General features: G+C 32.1%; 3 protein-coding genes across 4 annotated transcripts; 1 reads left to right on the top strand and 2 right to left on the bottom strand.

The window, feature by feature from the left end:
• Positions 1 to 44: 44 nt before the first annotated feature.
• Positions 45 to 3,933, bottom strand: Bma-dld-1 (dihydrolipoyl dehydrogenase, mitochondrial precursor, putative; the record flags this gene model as incomplete). The annotated part of the gene is made up of 12 exons (XM_001896677.2): positions 45 to 113; positions 318 to 407; positions 660 to 797; positions 879 to 1,013; positions 1,342 to 1,533; positions 1,852 to 1,952; positions 2,057 to 2,177; positions 2,339 to 2,425; positions 2,754 to 2,867; positions 2,928 to 3,079; positions 3,452 to 3,658; positions 3,849 to 3,933. The coding sequence occupies 12 exons, from the start codon at positions 3,931 to 3,933 to the stop codon at positions 45 to 47; spliced, it is 1,491 nt and encodes a 496-aa protein (XP_001896712.2).
• A 2,484-nt stretch (positions 3,934 to 6,417) lies between these two features.
• Bma-dcap-2 (Dcp2, box A domain containing protein) lies at positions 6,418 to 12,156 on the top strand (the record flags this gene model as incomplete). Its single annotated transcript, XM_043073080.1, has 14 exons — positions 6,418 to 6,502; positions 6,919 to 7,005; positions 7,209 to 7,330; positions 7,452 to 7,576; positions 7,808 to 7,862; positions 7,963 to 8,097; positions 9,273 to 9,466; positions 9,572 to 9,740; positions 10,134 to 10,197; positions 10,638 to 10,853; positions 11,054 to 11,166; positions 11,427 to 11,614; positions 11,749 to 11,878; positions 12,133 to 12,156. The coding sequence occupies 14 exons, from the start codon at positions 6,418 to 6,420 to the stop codon at positions 12,154 to 12,156; spliced, it is 1,707 nt and encodes a 568-aa protein (XP_042929014.1).
• Positions 12,157 to 15,819: 3,663 nt separating this feature from the next.
• On the bottom strand, positions 15,820 to 18,733 carry Bma-dnj-1 (the record flags this gene model as incomplete). Of its 2 annotated transcripts, XM_001896675.1 has the most annotated exons (9): positions 15,820 to 15,929; positions 16,066 to 16,229; positions 16,420 to 16,529; positions 16,634 to 16,761; positions 16,960 to 17,100; positions 17,288 to 17,433; positions 17,588 to 17,708; positions 17,887 to 18,078; positions 18,601 to 18,733. In XM_001896675.1, the coding sequence occupies 9 exons, from the start codon at positions 18,731 to 18,733 to the stop codon at positions 15,820 to 15,822; spliced, it is 1,245 nt and encodes a 414-aa protein (XP_001896710.1). The 2 variants fall into 2 exon arrangements, with proteins under 2 accessions (XP_001896710.1, XP_042929013.1); XM_043073079.1 differs by lacking the exon at positions 18,601 to 18,733 and having other exon boundaries at positions 17,887 to 17,917.

Raw genomic sequence — 18,733 nt, 5'->3', positions numbered from 1 at the left:
TTTGTAACGATAGTTAAAAAGAATAGAGAAACAAGATATCACTTTCAAATACTATTGATAGCTTTGCCACAAAATGCTTGTAAATTAGCTTCGCGAAAAGCTTCTGAGAGTGTCTAAAAAATTACAAATTATTCTAAATAACCAAGCTGAACACCAAATTATGCATGTGAAATCCGGAAACTTTGTAAGAATTAATAAACAAACTATATAACTAGAAGGATCTCTTATGAGTGATGATATCAGTAACGAAAGTGCTCTGACTCTTCTCATAACTAACCATATTGTCAAATGATCTCAGAGTAAAATAAGAAACTAACAGGATGTGGATGACAAACTCGAGCCACATCTTCACAGGATGCTCCATATTCCAAAGCTAAGGTTGCTTCTGCAATCATTTCACCAGCATTCTGCAATGATTGAAAGGATTTCATCAAAATCGAAATTTAGATGAGCAAACAACAATCAAATTAAAAGATTTTGGCAAAGATGAACATCTGCTCTATCCGAAAGTCTTTGGAAGTACTTCAGAAAATTTAATTGTGGTCATAAACAGCAATTTATATAGAAATAAATTAAAGTGAACCAATGGATAACCTTCTGTCGTACACTCGGAGAATACTATAAAACATAAAAACTTTGGAGTTAAAAAACGAGCATACCGGTCCAATGATATGAACCCCCAATATTTTATCTGTCGCTTTGTCCCCTAAAATCTTTACAAATCCTTCTGCATCATTATTCGTTTTAGCACGTGAATTTGCCATAAATGGGAATTTGCCAACTTTGTATTGCACATTCTAAAAATAAATGATCAAGATTTCAGCAAATAACTTGCAAAAATAGATGAAAAAAAAGCAGCAAAAGGAAAACATGCTAACTTCACTCTTCAACTGCTCTTCGGATTTGCCGACCCAAGCAACTTCAGGATGAGTATAAACAACTGAGGGAATGCAGTTGTAGTCCAAATGTGTTGCTCCACCTGCTATGCCTTCAATGCACAAAATTCCTTCGTCCTAAAGTTTTAAAATATTAGACACAATTTCATGTTTTGATTTGTTTTGTTTTGGAAAAAAAAAATTTAACATTAGCAGTATCACATCCTCACCGTCATTAGTTCATAATAGTTAGCCAAGATACAATAAAAGCTGAGCTCAGTGATCACACACTTTGCCAGTTGTCCCCACAAGTAAGTAGGTAGAACAATTTAACACCTGAATTTTAATCTCCAAATATTAAAAGTTTTAACTAAGTGAACGTGGAATTTATTACACCGTTGTGATGGCACACTTCCCGATTTTATAAGCATAGGTCTAGACTTAAAATATTTAAAGGTAAATTTACTTCTGCCTTATGTGCCAACATCGGCCCAGCAATTACATCACCAATTGCAAATATTGACGGGATAGAGGTTTGAAAACGTTCATTGACTGGTACGCGTCCCTTTGAATCCAATTCTATGCCAACATTTTCAACTCCCAGTCCTTCTGTGTACGGTCGTCGGCCAACTGCGACAAGGACAGTATTTGCTTCCAACTGAATTAAAATACTTCTTTGAATATTTATAAATCAAAGACCAAAATTTTCAGTCTAGCAACGCAATTTAACTTTAAAAAATAATATATATAACAGTAACACACTTTTACTGCGCATAATTTCTAACTAATTCTCACAAAATACTCTAATTTTCATATATAAAAAGATGTACTTGTAAATCAAGCATAAGCACGATGAAATATGAAATATTACAACTTAGCTTTACAAACTACAAGTCAAATTTAGCAACTGATGAAATTGCCAATTAATATAAAACGTCAAAAGTTTCTGATAAATATCGAATACATAAATCTACACCGTTTGAGGATTTCCACCTTTTGCACTTTCTACACTTATTTTAACCAAATCACCTTCCTTTTTTCCGCCTGTTACCTTTGTATTCATCATGAATTTCATTCCTGAAATGACTTTATAATTTCATTACCTTAAAAAAAAAAAAAAAAAAAACGCAATAAGACTTGCGTCAAAAGAAAAAAAAAAAAAAAAAAAGTATACATATTACCTTGTTTTGCAAGTGTTTTCTGGAAAAATTTTGCTACTTCCATATCGATACCCATCCCACCAGCATGTCCAAGAAATTCAATAACCGTTACATCAGCCCCTAATCGTTGCCACACACTTCCCTAGATACAGTGACATAAACCATACAGAAAGAGATTTTAATTTAATGTGCTACCTGAACCATCTTCACAATCTTCACAAGGTAAATTCTGAATCTTTTTATCCTTTCTCAAATCTTTTCTCCTGTTCATCAAATTCACTCTTCATTAATTAAAATGTTTACCAATTCAGCACCGATGACGCCTGCGCCTATCACAATCATTTTTCTTGGTACTTTTTTCAAAGACAGTGCGCCTGTTGAAGAAACAATCTAAAATAGTTTTCGGCGCACAAAGATGAAGACCCATCTATCGACAAGGTAAGGGAAAAACTGTTACATTTAATAAAAGCAATTTAACATATTAACCAAAAGTTAAACAACTCTACATGGAAAGTTAAACTACTAAGCCGAAATAACCAATTTGAATTAGACAGTCAAAACCTGAGAGCTTAACCGGTACTCAGGTTCTACATCAGAGCAAAACTAAGTTTAAGCAATGATTTAATTTAACAGCAAATTTTGATACGAAAATATCATTCATTAGGACTAAAGAAAGAGATACAAGAAAATGTTTAATAAAGAGAACTGAAGATCTTACTTGTTCCTCATCAACAGATAAAGCTGGAAAAGGAGTAACTTCGGAACCTGATGCAATAAGTATATTACGTGTCACGATCTTTTCTTCGCCACCTCCAGTAAGCTTTATAGTGACCTAAAACTTTTTGTTACAATTAATTTTGCAAGTCAGTCTCTAACAATAATAGCAACGTACTTCATTTTTTCCTGTAATCGTCGCTACTCCATTGACTGGTCTTACTTTGTTCGCTTTAAATAACATCTCTATACCACCAGTCAAAGCTTTCACTGAAGCTGCTTTTGCAGCCATCATTTTGTCCAAATTCAGTTTCGGCTCAACTTCAATACCTAAACTGAAACATAAATGTCTGAAGAGGAGGCTGGAGCATCCTGCATTTCATCCCAAACCAATTAAGGGTTACGACCTTTACATAAAATTTTTTTTTTGAGAATAATCAGAAGAAAACTCAATCTATGGATAACAATGAAACAATACCAAACATTACAAAGGAATTACAAACTTCAGTCACAATGACCTTTTAAAACGCAAACATTTCAAAACCTATTCAAAAACTCACTCCTATAGAAGGAATCAAAACAAAACTAGGATCCTGAAAGAGGTGGTTAAGCATAGATTAGAGCAAGTAGGCCCAAACTTCTAATAAAATTCTTTTTATCAATAAACCATTGTAAAAAACAGTCAATAAAAGACGAACTGACCTCGGCTATTAAATTCACCGTGTTTGGCCATATGATAGTACAATGAGTTATTCAATAAAGACTTCGATGGAATGCATCCGACATTCAAACAAGTACCCCCTAATTTCAGATTCTTTTCTACACATACTGTATTCATGCCCAGTTGAGCTGCTTTGATTGCTGCTACATAACCACCCGGACCAGCTCCAATAACTACCATATCTATATCTGAAACAATGCTGCCTAAATTGATTAATGTAATTCTTCTTGTCCTTCTTTTTTCAATTTGTAAGCTTATCTCTAACTTGACGAAAAAAACCCGGGACTCTCAAACTGTTTAGTTCGCTATCAGCTATCCTAAAAATTAACTAACGTGAAATTTTTGAATAACAAAATTAAATAATATAAGAACGGTAACCATTAGTCGCATAAGATCGAGCATTAACACCGAGAAGCGAAAAGTTCTTCCAAACTGTTCGAAGAACAATTTTTCGATAAAGCATATTATAACTGCAACTGATTTTAGCTGAAAATGAAAGTGATGTCACTTAATACTAAGATGGAACAGAATTAGAAGATTCAAGCCAAATCCTCTTATTACTACTAATAATGAAACAAAAAAGCGACTATAAACTATCTCCATAGTTTATAGTTAGTTTGCTGTTGCATTATTGTCATTAATGCAAACTTCACAAATCAAGGAGCAAAAATGAACGAAATCCCACATGGCCGAACAGCGTTTGACTATCACTTAACGTTAGCAATTATTTTGATTTTGCAATTTTGAAGTGAGTCTCCAGGACTATCACACTGGCAAAACTTTGCTGAATTATTACATGAAACTGATATGCAAACCAGCTGGAATGCTTAAGTCACTGTGTTTTAAAGACCAAAAAAAGAAGGAAAAAAGAAAATGAAACATTTTAAACAGTTTCTTTATTACACAACAATTTGACTTTCAACTTTTTCATAAAACAATCTTTTCGGAATGATAATCACAACTAGAAATGATCGTTATCAAGTACATGTTTGCCGCTGTGGTTATAAATAGCGGTTCAGAACTATCGATTTCCGAATAATTTTCCACTGTTCAAAGGCAGTACGCAATACCTTCATTAAAACAGCAAAATTATATCTATTTTCCAAACATTAGTCAACCAATTCAACTCGTTTTTTTGCTTCACTTTTGAAATAAGCGCTAATCCGAACAAAAGAAACTTTGTTACTACGTCATTCTTAGATCTTAGCATGATTTGCCAACCTTTTTCGGTCTTGTTTAAATTTATCTGGAGTTTCTGGGAGAAAACTACTAACGAAAGCTACTCGCTATCCTACAGTTTACCATTTCCTCTGGCAATTGACTATTTTATTTTATGTTTAATTGGTAATATCTGTTGGTACTATCATATGCTTAAGATCATATGTATTATATAAATCTGAAATGTATCACTGAAGCGTTTGCGAAAAAAAATTTCGAATTGAAGTGTTATATCATATTGTATATTATAGACTAAACAGGATTACGCAGAAGCAACATATGTCCAGAAATAGTACATTCCGTTGCTTTAATCAACATCTCATTAGTAATTTCTCAAACTTTTATGGAAATTTGATTGATCAAAAAAGCGTGATTAAGACTAATTTTAAGATGGATTTTTCTGTTGTATATTGCTAGACTAAACAGGATGATTATATCTTTTCGGGAAATTATTTACAAACAAATAACAAAAGATATATGACAAATTGATAAGACTAAAATTTAAAATTAAAATATTTTTTTTTTTAAAAAAAAGAACTAAATAAATGTCACACACGTTTGCAGTGTTACATTATATTAAACATCCTACAAAGAATTAATGATGTCAGTTTATCAATAACAAACATCCGAAAGTATTACAAAGCATATTTAAATTACTTATCGAACGATGATAAGTGGTGATCATCTCCTTTAACAATTTCTAATCACGATAAACAAATGTTAAAATCTAAACAATAAAACAGTGAAACATCGGTCCAACATGGTTTCCGCTATTTACTCGTCATCAAACATAGCATTCTGTTTCTGTAGCAATCATTTTGACGTGAAATATTGCAATCCATTTGTCCCACATATTTCACTTATTGCAGTGAGAAAAAAATTTCCGTATGATAGCAAATAGAATTATAGTATCGAAATTAGTTGTTGGCTTGATATCTACGGTTGTCAGTTATAATAATTGATCGGTCATTGTTATATTTTCATTTATTATTCATTTAATGCCAAAAATCATGTGTAATTATTATTGGAGTCTTTCACATGTAATGTTTGTTGATAGTGTAATATTTTATCGTTTTTACATACTACACTTCAGTTTTTTGATTGTTGAATGAATAATTTTGTGCTTATTGTAGAGCTTCCTTTTCTTAAAAATTATTTACAACTATACACTTCCTTATTTCTTCATTTACATTACTTCTTGGGAATCATTGTGATTTTGATATTATTGTTTAACTTTTGACATAGTACTGATTGTTCCATATTAGTGTTAAAGTATCATTTCATATAGATTTATTGCATTTTCAATTTAAGTCTTAGCTACCTAGTACTGATTAGTGAATAGAACAAATGCTGACAGAAGATTGAGTGCTAGGTGTATATGAAATGCATGAGACAGGTCCACAACGATTCATTTTCGACACATGCACTTGTTAGGGGATAACTTAGAATAATAGTGTTATCTTGCTAAAATGAATAATTCAAGATAGTTATCATCTTAAAGTTATCATATGCGAATTTCATAGGACATCTAAAAATAAGGTATATACAGATTTCTTAGAATAATTTTACAATAAAAATTCCAATTTTTGATTCAGGTGATACGACGACAGTTTATCCGTTACAAGCAGTGATGATATCGAATTGATGAAAGATCTCGAAATACTATTTCAAGCATTTGTAAATTTTAGATGCTAAAGAGGATTGAATTGGTGAGTGGTTTGTGAACAATATGATTCGTAAACAGCACCCCATACGAATGACAGTTTATAACCGAAATGTGCGGAGTACTGATTCCGGTGATATTAGTGGTAGTGGTAAGTTATTTGTTGTATTTTTGTTACCTTGGAAGATCGAACTTGTTTTTATTTCTCGGAGTAGTGAGAAGTTTACAATTTCCATGTAAGATATGCCACATTTTGTCTTCATTTATTCAGAAGCTAAAATACGAAAATTTCATTGCATATAATTTTTTCATGTGGATTGCCACGTACATAACAGGGAATTCAGTTCCTACTTTGAAGGTGTTGGGATTGAACCTTTCATCTTATACTGCTATAAAATGTTAAAATAGGATTCTTTGAAGACATTCTATTAAGAGACTAGGTTTTTTTTTATTATTTTGTTTTTTTTTTTTTTTTTTTTTTGCGTGTTTCGTCTTGGTTTCTTTCTTCTACATTAATAGAACTTCGATTTGTATCGTCGATCGAATGAATATTTAAGAACTTATCAGGAAATGGTGACAAAAGCGAAAATTCACGACGTGGTCGACAAAAAAGTGGTTCAAAGAGGAATAGTGTTGGAGCAAGAATGTCCAAGGGTAATAATGTTTTTACTGCATTCTCATTTTCAGTGATATTAGGACCTTATTTTTATTTCAAGATATTGGAATTCAGACTTTTAAAATAAGTATGCTAACCATAATTCAGTTTTGAATTTTCTGCTCGGTGTATTAATTTAAATTATAGATTATATGCAGAATTGCAATCTTCGCATGATCCACGTACTTATTGTGGTTTTCAGGATCACTCAATGAATCTTCAGATTCAAGGGCGAAAACTTCTTTGTCATTTGGTCCACCCATACCTGAAGATATTTTAGATGATCTTTGCTTCCGATTCCTTATCAATATACCAGACGATCAGGTAATTCATATGTTACCTTTAACTGGCATTCAATCTCTTCAGTGCACTGAGTGTTCAGATTTCATTATTTATTTCTAACAATTGGACGGTTTTCTGACCCAAACAATTCATTGTTTTTCAGAAAAATGCTCCTGTACGACTCTGCTTTCAAATCGAATTGGCACATTGGTTTTATATAGATTTTTATTGCAAAGGGAATAATTCAAATGTTAAATGTCCTGAAGTGAGCATGAGAGATTTGGTCGGGTGAGTGATCATAAAGTCTTCCTTTAAGGTTATTAATGATACGATTTTATATATGAACTTAATTTTCAAAAAAAAAAAAAAAAAAATTATAATTTCAAAAAATTAGCTTTTAGCTTATACTTATTTGTTCTTAAAGCTCTTCAGCGACCTCATCTTCTGGTGAAAGGAGGGAAAGCTCAATCGTAAAGATAGTTTCTTTGTCTTTGCATCACTAACTGCAGTTTTGTTTAGGCAAATATTCAACCATTGTGATTTCCTTATCCAATACACAGACAACGTAGACAAGGTAATTTATAAGAGTCATTTTTTAAGTTTAAGTTCTGCTCATCATTAGTCTTTTTAGTGATCAATAATGCTCCTGAAACTTTACTGATAATCTGATGCAGGTGATGGAAGAATGGCGTATTTATAAGTCTGGTGTGCCAACATATGGTGCTGCACTCTTGGATAGCTCACTGAATTACGTGCTATTAGTACAGGGATATTTTGCAAAGAACAGTTGGGGATTTCCGAAGGGAAAAGTTTGTTGATTTTTGAAAGTTTTTAAAACGACTAGTAAAATGTTATTTGTTGGTCATGTGCGAATACTTAAAAATCATTTCTATTCCTAATGTATGACAGTGTATCTTTCTGCATGCAAAATATTTTAGTGGTAATGTTAGTTCATAGCAAAATACTACCTGAGGAAACACACTGATAGTGGGGGTGAGCAAAAGTTAAAATTGTATCGGAAGGATAAGTGGCTTTAAAAATGTCTGCACAAGGGATGATAAGAATGTTTTTTATAGAGAAATTTTAATAATAGCCAGCATAATTAATTTCTTTGATGCAATATTCAGGAAAGATTTGACTTAGTTTGCAAGACGCATGCAAAACCGAAAGTGTGAATAAGCATGTAGTTTAAGCGGAATAGGTGGCAGAAAAAAGTGGAATATATAAAGAAATCAAGCCGCTTTTTGTGACTCACTACAATAAAATTTTTTAATTGGGTGAATAATGGATATTAAAACTCCATTGTTTACACAAGGGATGATAAGAATGACTATTCAAACTTTTGCTTAGCATTTGTATGTATATTGTTCATTACTATACAAGCATCTGGAGCAATACATACTGCAGATGATTGTGATATATCTCGTTCATGCCACAACGCAACATTTTCTAATGCAGGAAATGCGGAACTACGTATAAACATGAGAGCCCAGTTATTTTTTCACCTAAAATAAGACTGCACTTTTGTGGCATGGTAGAGCTTTCTTTCTTTATAAATGACGAATTGATATAACTTACACCGAGCTAGTTTTATAGGATGAACTGATAAGCAAACTTCGTATTACTGAAAAAAAATGTGTGCTAATTGCCATATTTTCTAAAAATACACGCATATATTAAGTATTAGCCCCTTAACTATTAAAAAAATAAAAAAAAAAGTGAGTTTTAACAGGAAGTAATTGATCGTAAATTTTCTTGTTCTGTATAAGCGACGCTATGCGATTAAGATAGCAAGGCATATGAAAAGCATCATTTGTGTGATTGCCGATTTTGAACTGGAAAAATTTCATCATTTATGTAAAAAAATGGATAGTAAACTAGATAAAGGAAGGAGATAACAAACTTACAAAAGAATACCATAATTTACCTAAAATTTTTAATCCAGAAGTTGAAGGAGTTGCAGTAGTAAATGACTGCATTTAAGATAAATGAACAAGAGGAACCGATGGCTTGCGCTAGTCGAGAGGTAATGGAAGAAGTTGGTTTTGATATTTCTGACAAAATTTGCAAAACACGTTTGATTCAATGTTTTGTGAACGATACTTTAATTCGACTGTATATAATACGCGATGTTCCCATTGATTTCCCGTTTGCTCCTAATACTCGAAACGAAATAGGGTGCGTACTTTTTTTTATGCTCCAAGATTTGTTAAGTAATTGTATGAAGTGAGTGAGAATATTGCTTTTTTCCTAACTAAGAAAAAGAAAAATTCCAATTTTCAGCAAGATTCAGTGGTTCTGTATTTGGGATTTACCGAAGGATCGAAACGACGTTGTCACGTGTGAGCGAATTGGTATGTCTCCAAGCAGTTTTTACACCGTGATTCCGTTCGTCAAAGAGCTGCAAGCATATATTTCGAAATATAACACTCACAATAAGCTGAAACATAAGGTCAAGATGGTTTAGTTCTTATGTCTTAACCAAATTATATAATTTATTTTATCAAAAAGATACTCTTTTCCCTCTGAAATGCTTTTAAATTGTAGCATTCATAATTGTATACGTTATGCAGGTTAAAAATGCTGCATAATATATACCTACTGTTATTTCTGCTATATGAATGATATTTATGTTTGTACGTATGTATGTATATCTGTGTGGAATGCTCGATTACCAAATTAGGAATGGAAGGTTTTGAAGGAAAAAATTTAAGATATGAAAATTAAAAAAAAGAAACAACAAAAAAAAAAAAAAAAAAAAAAAAGAAAAAGAAATAACAATGTTTAATCCTCCAATACTGAAAGCAATGCTCTACTGAAGGAGTGATATTTCATTTTTTTGCAGCCAGTGGATGCGATTAATATTAGCACACGTTCATCAAGCGCGTTTAGTCCTGTGCAGCCTCAGCGTACGTTCCTTTTTTTTTTTTTTTTTTTACAATAAATTTATAATTTTGATATGATCCAAAAAGCTTTCATTACTATTACTTTTATTGTGCCATCATTATTGCTACTTGCATTTTATTTATTTCAATTAGAGTTATAATTAGCACATCTTTCAGTAAATGGAGAAGTCATTTTATTAACTTATCACACCGATATATTGAATTAATGACATGATGTTTGAAATTATCACAAGGCCTTTGTACGTAGAGTTTCATATCTGTCACTTATGTCAGTTTGATATTTGCATGCAGTTGTCTCATTATCAAAAGTACTATGGTATAACAATACCATTATCAACTGTGGTAATAATGACACCACACCATTGAGCATAATAACTGTCGCAATAGTACCATATTGACAAAGAAATTTTTTTTTTTTGCTTGTGAACAATTTTATTATATAGAGAAGAATGAGATGCTAGCACCAGCACTAAGTCCTTTATTCAACACGAAGACTACAGCAAATATGAATCGTTCAGCGGTTTCTCATTATTCTTCCCAGCATGCATCACCAAATTCGGCATTTTTCAAGCCGCTGACATCATCAGCGCAACATATTTCATACACTGGTACCGCCTTTGTACAAATGTTATCCGGCGCTTCCTGTACGAGCATCGAAGGTAGATCTCATTAGGAATGTTGTTTATACCATGTGTTTCTAGCTTTCAAACTTAGCCGAAGATTCATACGGTTTTACCAGAGTGTTATTGTTTGAGACAGTATTAAAATGTAAACGAGAAAAGTAATTTGTTATAGTGGTGTTAGTGGCTATATTCAGTTTTGTTAATAATTTTATTAATAAATTATGTGAAATCTCCAGAAAGAGTGAAAATGAAAGAAGTAACAAGACCAGTGCCGACAGTTCCAAAAGCAGCTGTGCCAGTACTTGGTCGTCCAGTATATGATGCATTCAGAGATGAAGGGGAAAAGAAGGTATGTAAATAAAAACATTAACAGGTTTTTTTTTTTTTTTTTGCTACAAATTTTTTTTTTCAGTATTTTGAAACTTTTAGATTTGAGGGATTCTAAATTGTATGTTGGATGAAAATTTTGAGCACGATCAGATATGTGCACTTGCACTCTGTTAATTTTTCAGTTGATAAGCTATATAAATTTAACTTTTTACTTGTAGGAATACTATTACAAATTGTGGTTTAATACTCACTGCATCAAATACTTGCATTTAATTTCAGGTATTTTCATCCGTACAAGAATCACCACAGAAAACATCATTGAGTGGTATTCTTTATCAAGGAATTAGAAATGCGAAAGAAGTGACCAACTATCCGGTTGGTAGTAGCGTACAGAAAGCTGTGGAATGTGACAGTTGTTTCAGTTTGCCAGTAAATAAAGATATTTCACCACTGCCTCATAATCCAGGGTTTGCCTTTATTTGACTAATGAGATTGTAGAAAACTAGTTTGGAAGAAGTTATCGGTGGTTTGTATTATTTGCTCGAGTTCAAATCGTTTTCTAAACTTGTTGGCATTCTTTGTCAAATAAAATATTTTTCAGAGAGGACTTAATGAAGAATTATTTAAAAGGAATTAGTGGTTGCTTGAAAAACCCAAAGGTTTCAACGACGAGTCATATGACTGAAGACAAACCACTCATTAATTTGTGCAATGCCTGGAAAAATTTCAAAGTTTGTGATTTTCTTTTTGAATGTAACGTAAGATTTCAAGTGAGTACGATCTTCAGGAATAATAGTATTGAATTTTAATTTTTTTTTCCGTTTGTGGAATCATACCGTTTGTCTATTTATTGTGTGGTTTTGCATATTTCTAAGTAAAAAGTAACAAGAATCAAAAACGGTATTGGTAAACTAGTATTTTTTTTTTGTTTGAGTTAATGAACATTCTATGAATTTGATTGCATAAAGGGCGCGTGTATTTTCAGTTCGATATTTCGCGATTATTTTGAAAGTGTTGCTTATAAGAAGCTTAATTGTCAAATGTACAGCTGGATTTTATTTTGACTTTAAATGAACCAAGAAAAAAAAAACCAAAAAATGCAGATCTTGGAGGATGGTTTTAAAATAATGGAAATACCAATTAAAACATTCTTGCAGACTATGCGAATGTTAAGACAAGTAATTCTTATTCTTAAATTGCCTTTGTAATAATATTAACTGGTGAGATAACACCAGCTTGTGTCTGAAAATTATCTGTAAATGCTAAGTCATTCATCAGAATTCACATCCTCTAATTATATGTGTGTAAATTATAATAATGTTTTATCAAATATCCATAAATGTCAATTTTATTTCTAACATATTTGATTTATTGATGTTAATCAACTTCAGTTTTCATCACTTGAAAAATTATTTCTGCAAGTTTCAATTTACTTTCAGACAAATATTTAAGACATATTCTAACATCTAAAATGATTATTTACTTTATTATTTCAGACAAGTTTTACTCCAGATGTGCTGTATTCATACCCAAGATCTTTTATTTGCTACTGCTGTTTTTCCATATTGAAATTGTTCAATTTTGTTCATGTTATTATCGTTTCTTGAAGGATTATTTTTCGTGTCAATTGAACTTCGAGGGAAATTATTCAGTATTTGATTTGGTGCATCTCTTCAACACTTCCAGTCATGTTCATCTACTTTTCAAAATATCGAGATATTTTTTCTTTTGACTGGTTAATTGTTTGGGTATATGTTACTCATTGTGTGTTTATTGAGCATGTCATACTTATCGTTAATTGATAAAAGTATCTCGTTAGATGCAATTGATTATTTATTTCTTGAACGAAACTTCTTGAGTACTGGTCTATGCTGTGCTGTGAATTAGAGAATGGTTTTGCTTATTCTTTGCTTCTTAGCTCGAAATTTTTTTTTTTTTTTTGATGATTGAAGCATCATGTCACTCCTGGTTTTCAAATTAAAAACGTCATACCATTGAACTCAAAACTAAATCTCAAAAAATCGCAATATTTGGGAAATTAATGGTAGAAATGAATGGTAAAAATCGCAATATTTGGGAAATTAATCTAAACAGTTCTGATTTTTAGTTTTGATATGGAATGGGAGTGGTAGTATAGATCGATGTAATGAGTTGATTTAGGATTAAAGAAATAGCAAACCGTCAGGAATGCCAGTGCTTCTTATATTTCACATCGAAGGGGTAATTTTGTCTTCAATCAAAAAGTGCTAAAAGATTTTAAAGGATGGAATATTTAAATTCAAAAAATGCACAAAAAGTAAGCTGAAGTACTGTTGGAGGTTTCAGGAAAATCTCTAAATCAGGAATCATATTTTTTATATAACATATTGCTGTTAGTCACATTTATATAATTGATTTTTAATCAAGAAAAAAAGTGAGCAATAAATGAGGGAAAGAGATTTCATAAAATGAATGGCAAATGAAGAGGTTGGTTAGTGGACAAAAGTTGAAGATTAACCACAAACTTATGATTTAGAACTAATTCACGAATTAAATTACAATGGACTAGTATTTGGAAATTGATATGCTGATCTAAAATTTAATTGAACAACAAACAGAATGGAACCTGTAAGATTCGAATTTGCACCTTTATGTATCTATGCTCACCACTAGATTATTTTCATCAATTTCTAGCGAATTCCTTTTTCATTTCTCTATCTTTTTTCTTAACAATTTAGCAGCAATCTCAACAGCTGTTTAATGATCATATTTCGGCTGATAATTTGCTTAAAAGTTTCATATGTTCCACCGATGAGTTGTTAGTGAAATTGCTAGCCAGTTTCAAATTTCATGAAATATATGTGAAATATTTAAGGAACCTAGATAGTTTACTAGCTAACTTCAGATTTCATAACTGTTTATGAGAAATTTGAAATTTTATGATGTTTCGCTCAGTGTTGGCCAAATCCATTGTATTTATGAAGTATGTGATAACATTAATTTATTAGAAAATAATCTAATTCTCAAACAGTACTCTGTGAAAATTTTGAAATATATTAAACTATCAGTGCTTTTATTTACATTGAGCAGCTTGAAATACTGCTCTTTTCATGAATCTTCCTTCGGCATTCCATTCACTAATTCAAATATCATATTTGATGACATTTATACACGTCGTCTAATTTCCTTCTATGAAACTCCAACTATAACTTCCTAATCCTATGGAAAAGAAAAAAAAAAAAAAAAAAAAGATAATGAAGCACTAGTACTAATATTACTGTACGTTGAACATGAAATAGATATATGCAACTAACGTACCGAAATCATGTGAAACTATCTTGTACTTACCTGAGGCTATAAACGAAATATTCTTGCAAGGTCGAGAAGTAGAAATTCCAAGGGATTTCAAACTAATATTTAGTACAGCTAGCAACAGAATGTTCATAGAATGGACACTAACTACTATTCTCTTCCCTTTCATGCTCCTCGGCTTCTCACATATCGTTACTACTACGGTTACTGAACAGAACCATCAATTAATTTTGGAACATGTGACACTCGAAACGATAATAAACAACTTTTACTCGAAGCAGTCAAGAGTAATTCCTAGTAATAAACTGAAACAAGTAATGTATCACAGATATATTCAATAAGTTCAACAGTTCAGTTTTTCTATCAGTTCAAATGAATTGATAAAGAAACATTTTAAATAAGTACGCGCCATGTCGAGCACTCGAGTTTATAATTTAAAATTTCATAGCGAGCTAGACCGGAAATGAAAAGAAAGAAAGTCAAATACTCTCGTTAAAGCACGACCAAATTTCTAGCTAAAGCACAGTTAATCTTCGTCGTTATTCTATAGTTATGTCTCTTCCTGGATCAAAAATAAGTTCTGGACCAGGTTCCCTTTTAGATCACAACTTTTAAATTATTCCCCTTACTTTTTTGATCAACAAAATAACATTAAAGAGGTGCTTCATTTGGTCAGAGCATATACTTGAGTTCAGTTTAAAAATATGACAAGGAAAACTGAAGGATGAAGTAAACGAATTCTTGAAACTTAAAAGAAAAGCTTGCGCTATAAAAAATCGCAGTAGAATAAAGATAAAAAAAGATGAAGAAACCATTCAGACTAAGGAAGAAAATAAAAAAATAAATGAGGTGAACAATAATTTTTCGAAGAATTTAGCTTCACACTCGGATTAAGAACGAAGAACTACAAAAGCTCCTATATATTGCAGTCATTGTTGCTCTCGGCTTCTTTTGTTGAAATAAAAAGATTCAAACAGGAAATGCATCCGATTTAGAAATGTGAAAAATTTTAAAATAAATCAACATCACCAATAAATAAAACGAATAAAATGACCTGCTTCTTAATGATTAAAAGGAATATTTACCAAAAATAATGAGAAATTTAAAGACCACAAGACAAACACCTAATTCTCAGGAAGAAGAATCAAGAAACTACTCGAAAACAAATACCACATGATTCTCTCTCTGAATTCAGTTTTAGGTCAACTGGAACCTGTATTCTTATTTGAGTCTTTCCTCCCCTATAATGCATTAAATCAGGACACTTCAGAATTCTTGCTCTTCTTCTTCTTTATTAATTTATTAATAAGTGCGAGCAGACTTATGCTGAACAACGCATTTGTAACAACGTGTAACAACAAAACTGCTTGAAAAACTACTATTAGCTATATATTTCCTGCAGCCTGTCACAACTTGGCGTCCCCATACGTTGGGCTCGATTCCATAAATCGGCATCACCAAACGTACGTGCTCTCCATAAGGCAGTCTCTCCTTAAGTAACGGATAACTCAAAACTTAAAAACAGAGGAATATTAGTGCAACAGGTATCACAAATAATAGTAACGATCTGCATGCGATTTCTTTGAAAAACCCTATCTGCAATATCTGGAAATAACACTAAACTCACTTTCATTTCTTTCTCTGTAGCACTTCATGCGGAGATGAGAAACATACTCGTCTTCAACTTGATGCTCAATTTGAGCTATCTTACTCCGATAATTGGTTAAAAAATCAGTTTTAACATAATATGGCACTTGGAGATCCTTCGTAAAACGTTCTTCAGTATATTTGCTAGAATGCCGAAATTCTTACAAAAAAAAAAAAAAAAAAAAAAAAAAGAAAAAGACAACACAGTTTAACTAAACTGTTCTTAATTTCTCATACAAATATCAACATATTTTCACATCGTTTATTTTGATTTATTCAAAACCAAACTTCGAAAATCTTCACAAATCAAAATTTTTTCAAATAAAAAAATTACCCAGTACGATGCAATGAAAACGCTGGGTCGCCTACCATAAGTTGAGCAATCAAACCAAGGAAGAGTACGGCAAAAAGTGGTAGAAGTTGCAAAATGGGTGCATATGGTGACTGAAAAATAGCTCATTTTAAACTGACTTAACAGTACAATGTGAGATGCAATAAAAAAACTATGAGTCATACGTCTATCAAACAAATCAATAAAAGATGAAAACCTGGTCCTGTTGTCCTGAATGTTGCTGATGGAAATGATACTGTGCTCCCCGTTGCCGTCTATTTATATGGCCAGCTGGATAACCACCACCAAAAAACATGTTGAAAATCTCTTCCGGAGTAAATTCCGCTATAAATCAAATTATCATTACATACAGCAATGAATTTCCCAAAAACTGTACAACGATGAATTTTACAACACAGCAAATACACTCGAAATTTTAATTCCTTAAATATCGGCAATGAAAGTGAATAAAATTGATAAATAATAATCTAAAAGCAATCGTTCTTAATACTTTACTTGATATGAAAAAAATTATTGACAAACCTTCAAAACCTCTACCATAATCATATTCGCTAAATTCGTCCTCATATTGATTGGACCGTCTTCGTGGTCCTTCAGCACCGTAGAGATCATATTGAGCACGCTTATCTTTATTAGAAAGAACAGCATAAGCATTGCCAAGAGCTACAATAAACTTTCGGAGTTATAACAAGCAAACATTTAAAACTATCAAATGGGCCAGTCAAGATGTAATAATAAAATAACTTTTTTTATAAATAAAAGTACAATATAAAGTAAGACGAACATTTTCGATTCACGTAATCACAGTTACGAATCGATGAAGTCTGAAGTAGTTACAAATAAAGATTACCCTTAAAAGCTTCCGTAGCACCTGGTGCACGACATTTATCGGGATGAAGTTGTAATGCTAGCTTACGGTATTCCCTTTTTAGGTCCGATTCCTTTGCATTTTTCTTGAGATTAAGTATTTCGTAATAATCTTTACAATGCCGTATTCTAAAACAAAATTCAAAAGACATTTTACAAACACAATACTTATGCACTGAAATATGAAATATCATGTATCTTTAATTTACCAATCCGGAACTTTCTACTTATCTTGTTGCTTCAATTTGATCGTTTATCAACAAAGACAACGAAATCCATATACCTTTCAACAATTTCTAACTCTTCTTTCGTATAATGAACACCAAGCTTTGGTCGAGCTGACGAACGTGAACGTGAACCCCTCTGCTTTGCCTCAGTTGCACTCGATGATGAACCTTCATCAGCTAAAGTAGGAGAAAAAACATTTAATTGATTCTAATTATATGAAATTTTAACATCAATCATAATTCAACTATAACTTAATAATTGTCACACAAATTTTTGACGCCTTACATCAGTTACCACTGCTTCCTCAAAATCATTTATTTCAAATGCATTTCCGAAAAAATGGAGAGATTATACCTCCGTCTGGGCAACCTCTTTCACCGTTCATGGCTGACTGATTACGGTCAGTATGAAACTGCGTTCGCCGACTTCGAACATCCGAGTCTGCTTCATACTGATCATAATGTCCATATCCAGTATCCGTTCCGGTTGCATGATAATCACCTTCATCATTATTACCATTTAGTGTCTCAGCTTTTTTAAGTAAATCTGTAAATGTAGCATAAACAATTTCAGAGTACAAAACTATTTACCAGATGATCATTTTATTCTCTTTCAAACAATTTGCTATATTTCACCTTCGGCACTGTGCCATGAACTAGGCCATCTATACAGATTCTTAAGAGAATCACAGTCAAGCGTATGCAGAAATAATTGAAACTTTGACAAAATGAAGACTGTAAATATGATAGATATACCCCAGTTCAACTGGGAACTAAAATCTTCTTTCTTGTGGTTGAACTGACTTCATATATCCCTCCTGAAAGAATCCAAATACGGAATATATGAAAAAGACAACCAGGAATTAGGGGTGTAGTTTAACAGCAGAAGTCCACGTCATCATAAGTAAATGCCTCAAAGACAGTTACTATAGAATATAGTCCAGATGATTACACAGTATGCCTCAAAATACGTCACTCCATTTTCCAAGATTTTTTCAGATTTATACATTGCGATGTAAAGAAAACCAATAATAATATTTTCTTAGAAATTTTTTGTTTTTTAACTAACATTTCACATCCATCGTAGGATCAAGCTTAGCAGCTTTATGTAAAAATTTAACAGCTTTTGCACTATCTTTTCCTCGTAATGCATCACGTGCTATGTCCACACAACGCTGCGCTTCGGCTCGGTTCGCCTCCAT

Source organism: Brugia malayi (assembly GCF_000002995.4).
Source record: "Brugia malayi strain FR3 genome assembly, contig: Bm_v4_ChrX_scaffold_001, whole genome shotgun sequence".
Lineage (NCBI taxonomy): Eukaryota > Metazoa > Nematoda > Chromadorea > Rhabditida > Onchocercidae > Brugia > Brugia malayi.
This window is presented reverse-complemented; position numbering and strand designations above follow the sequence as displayed.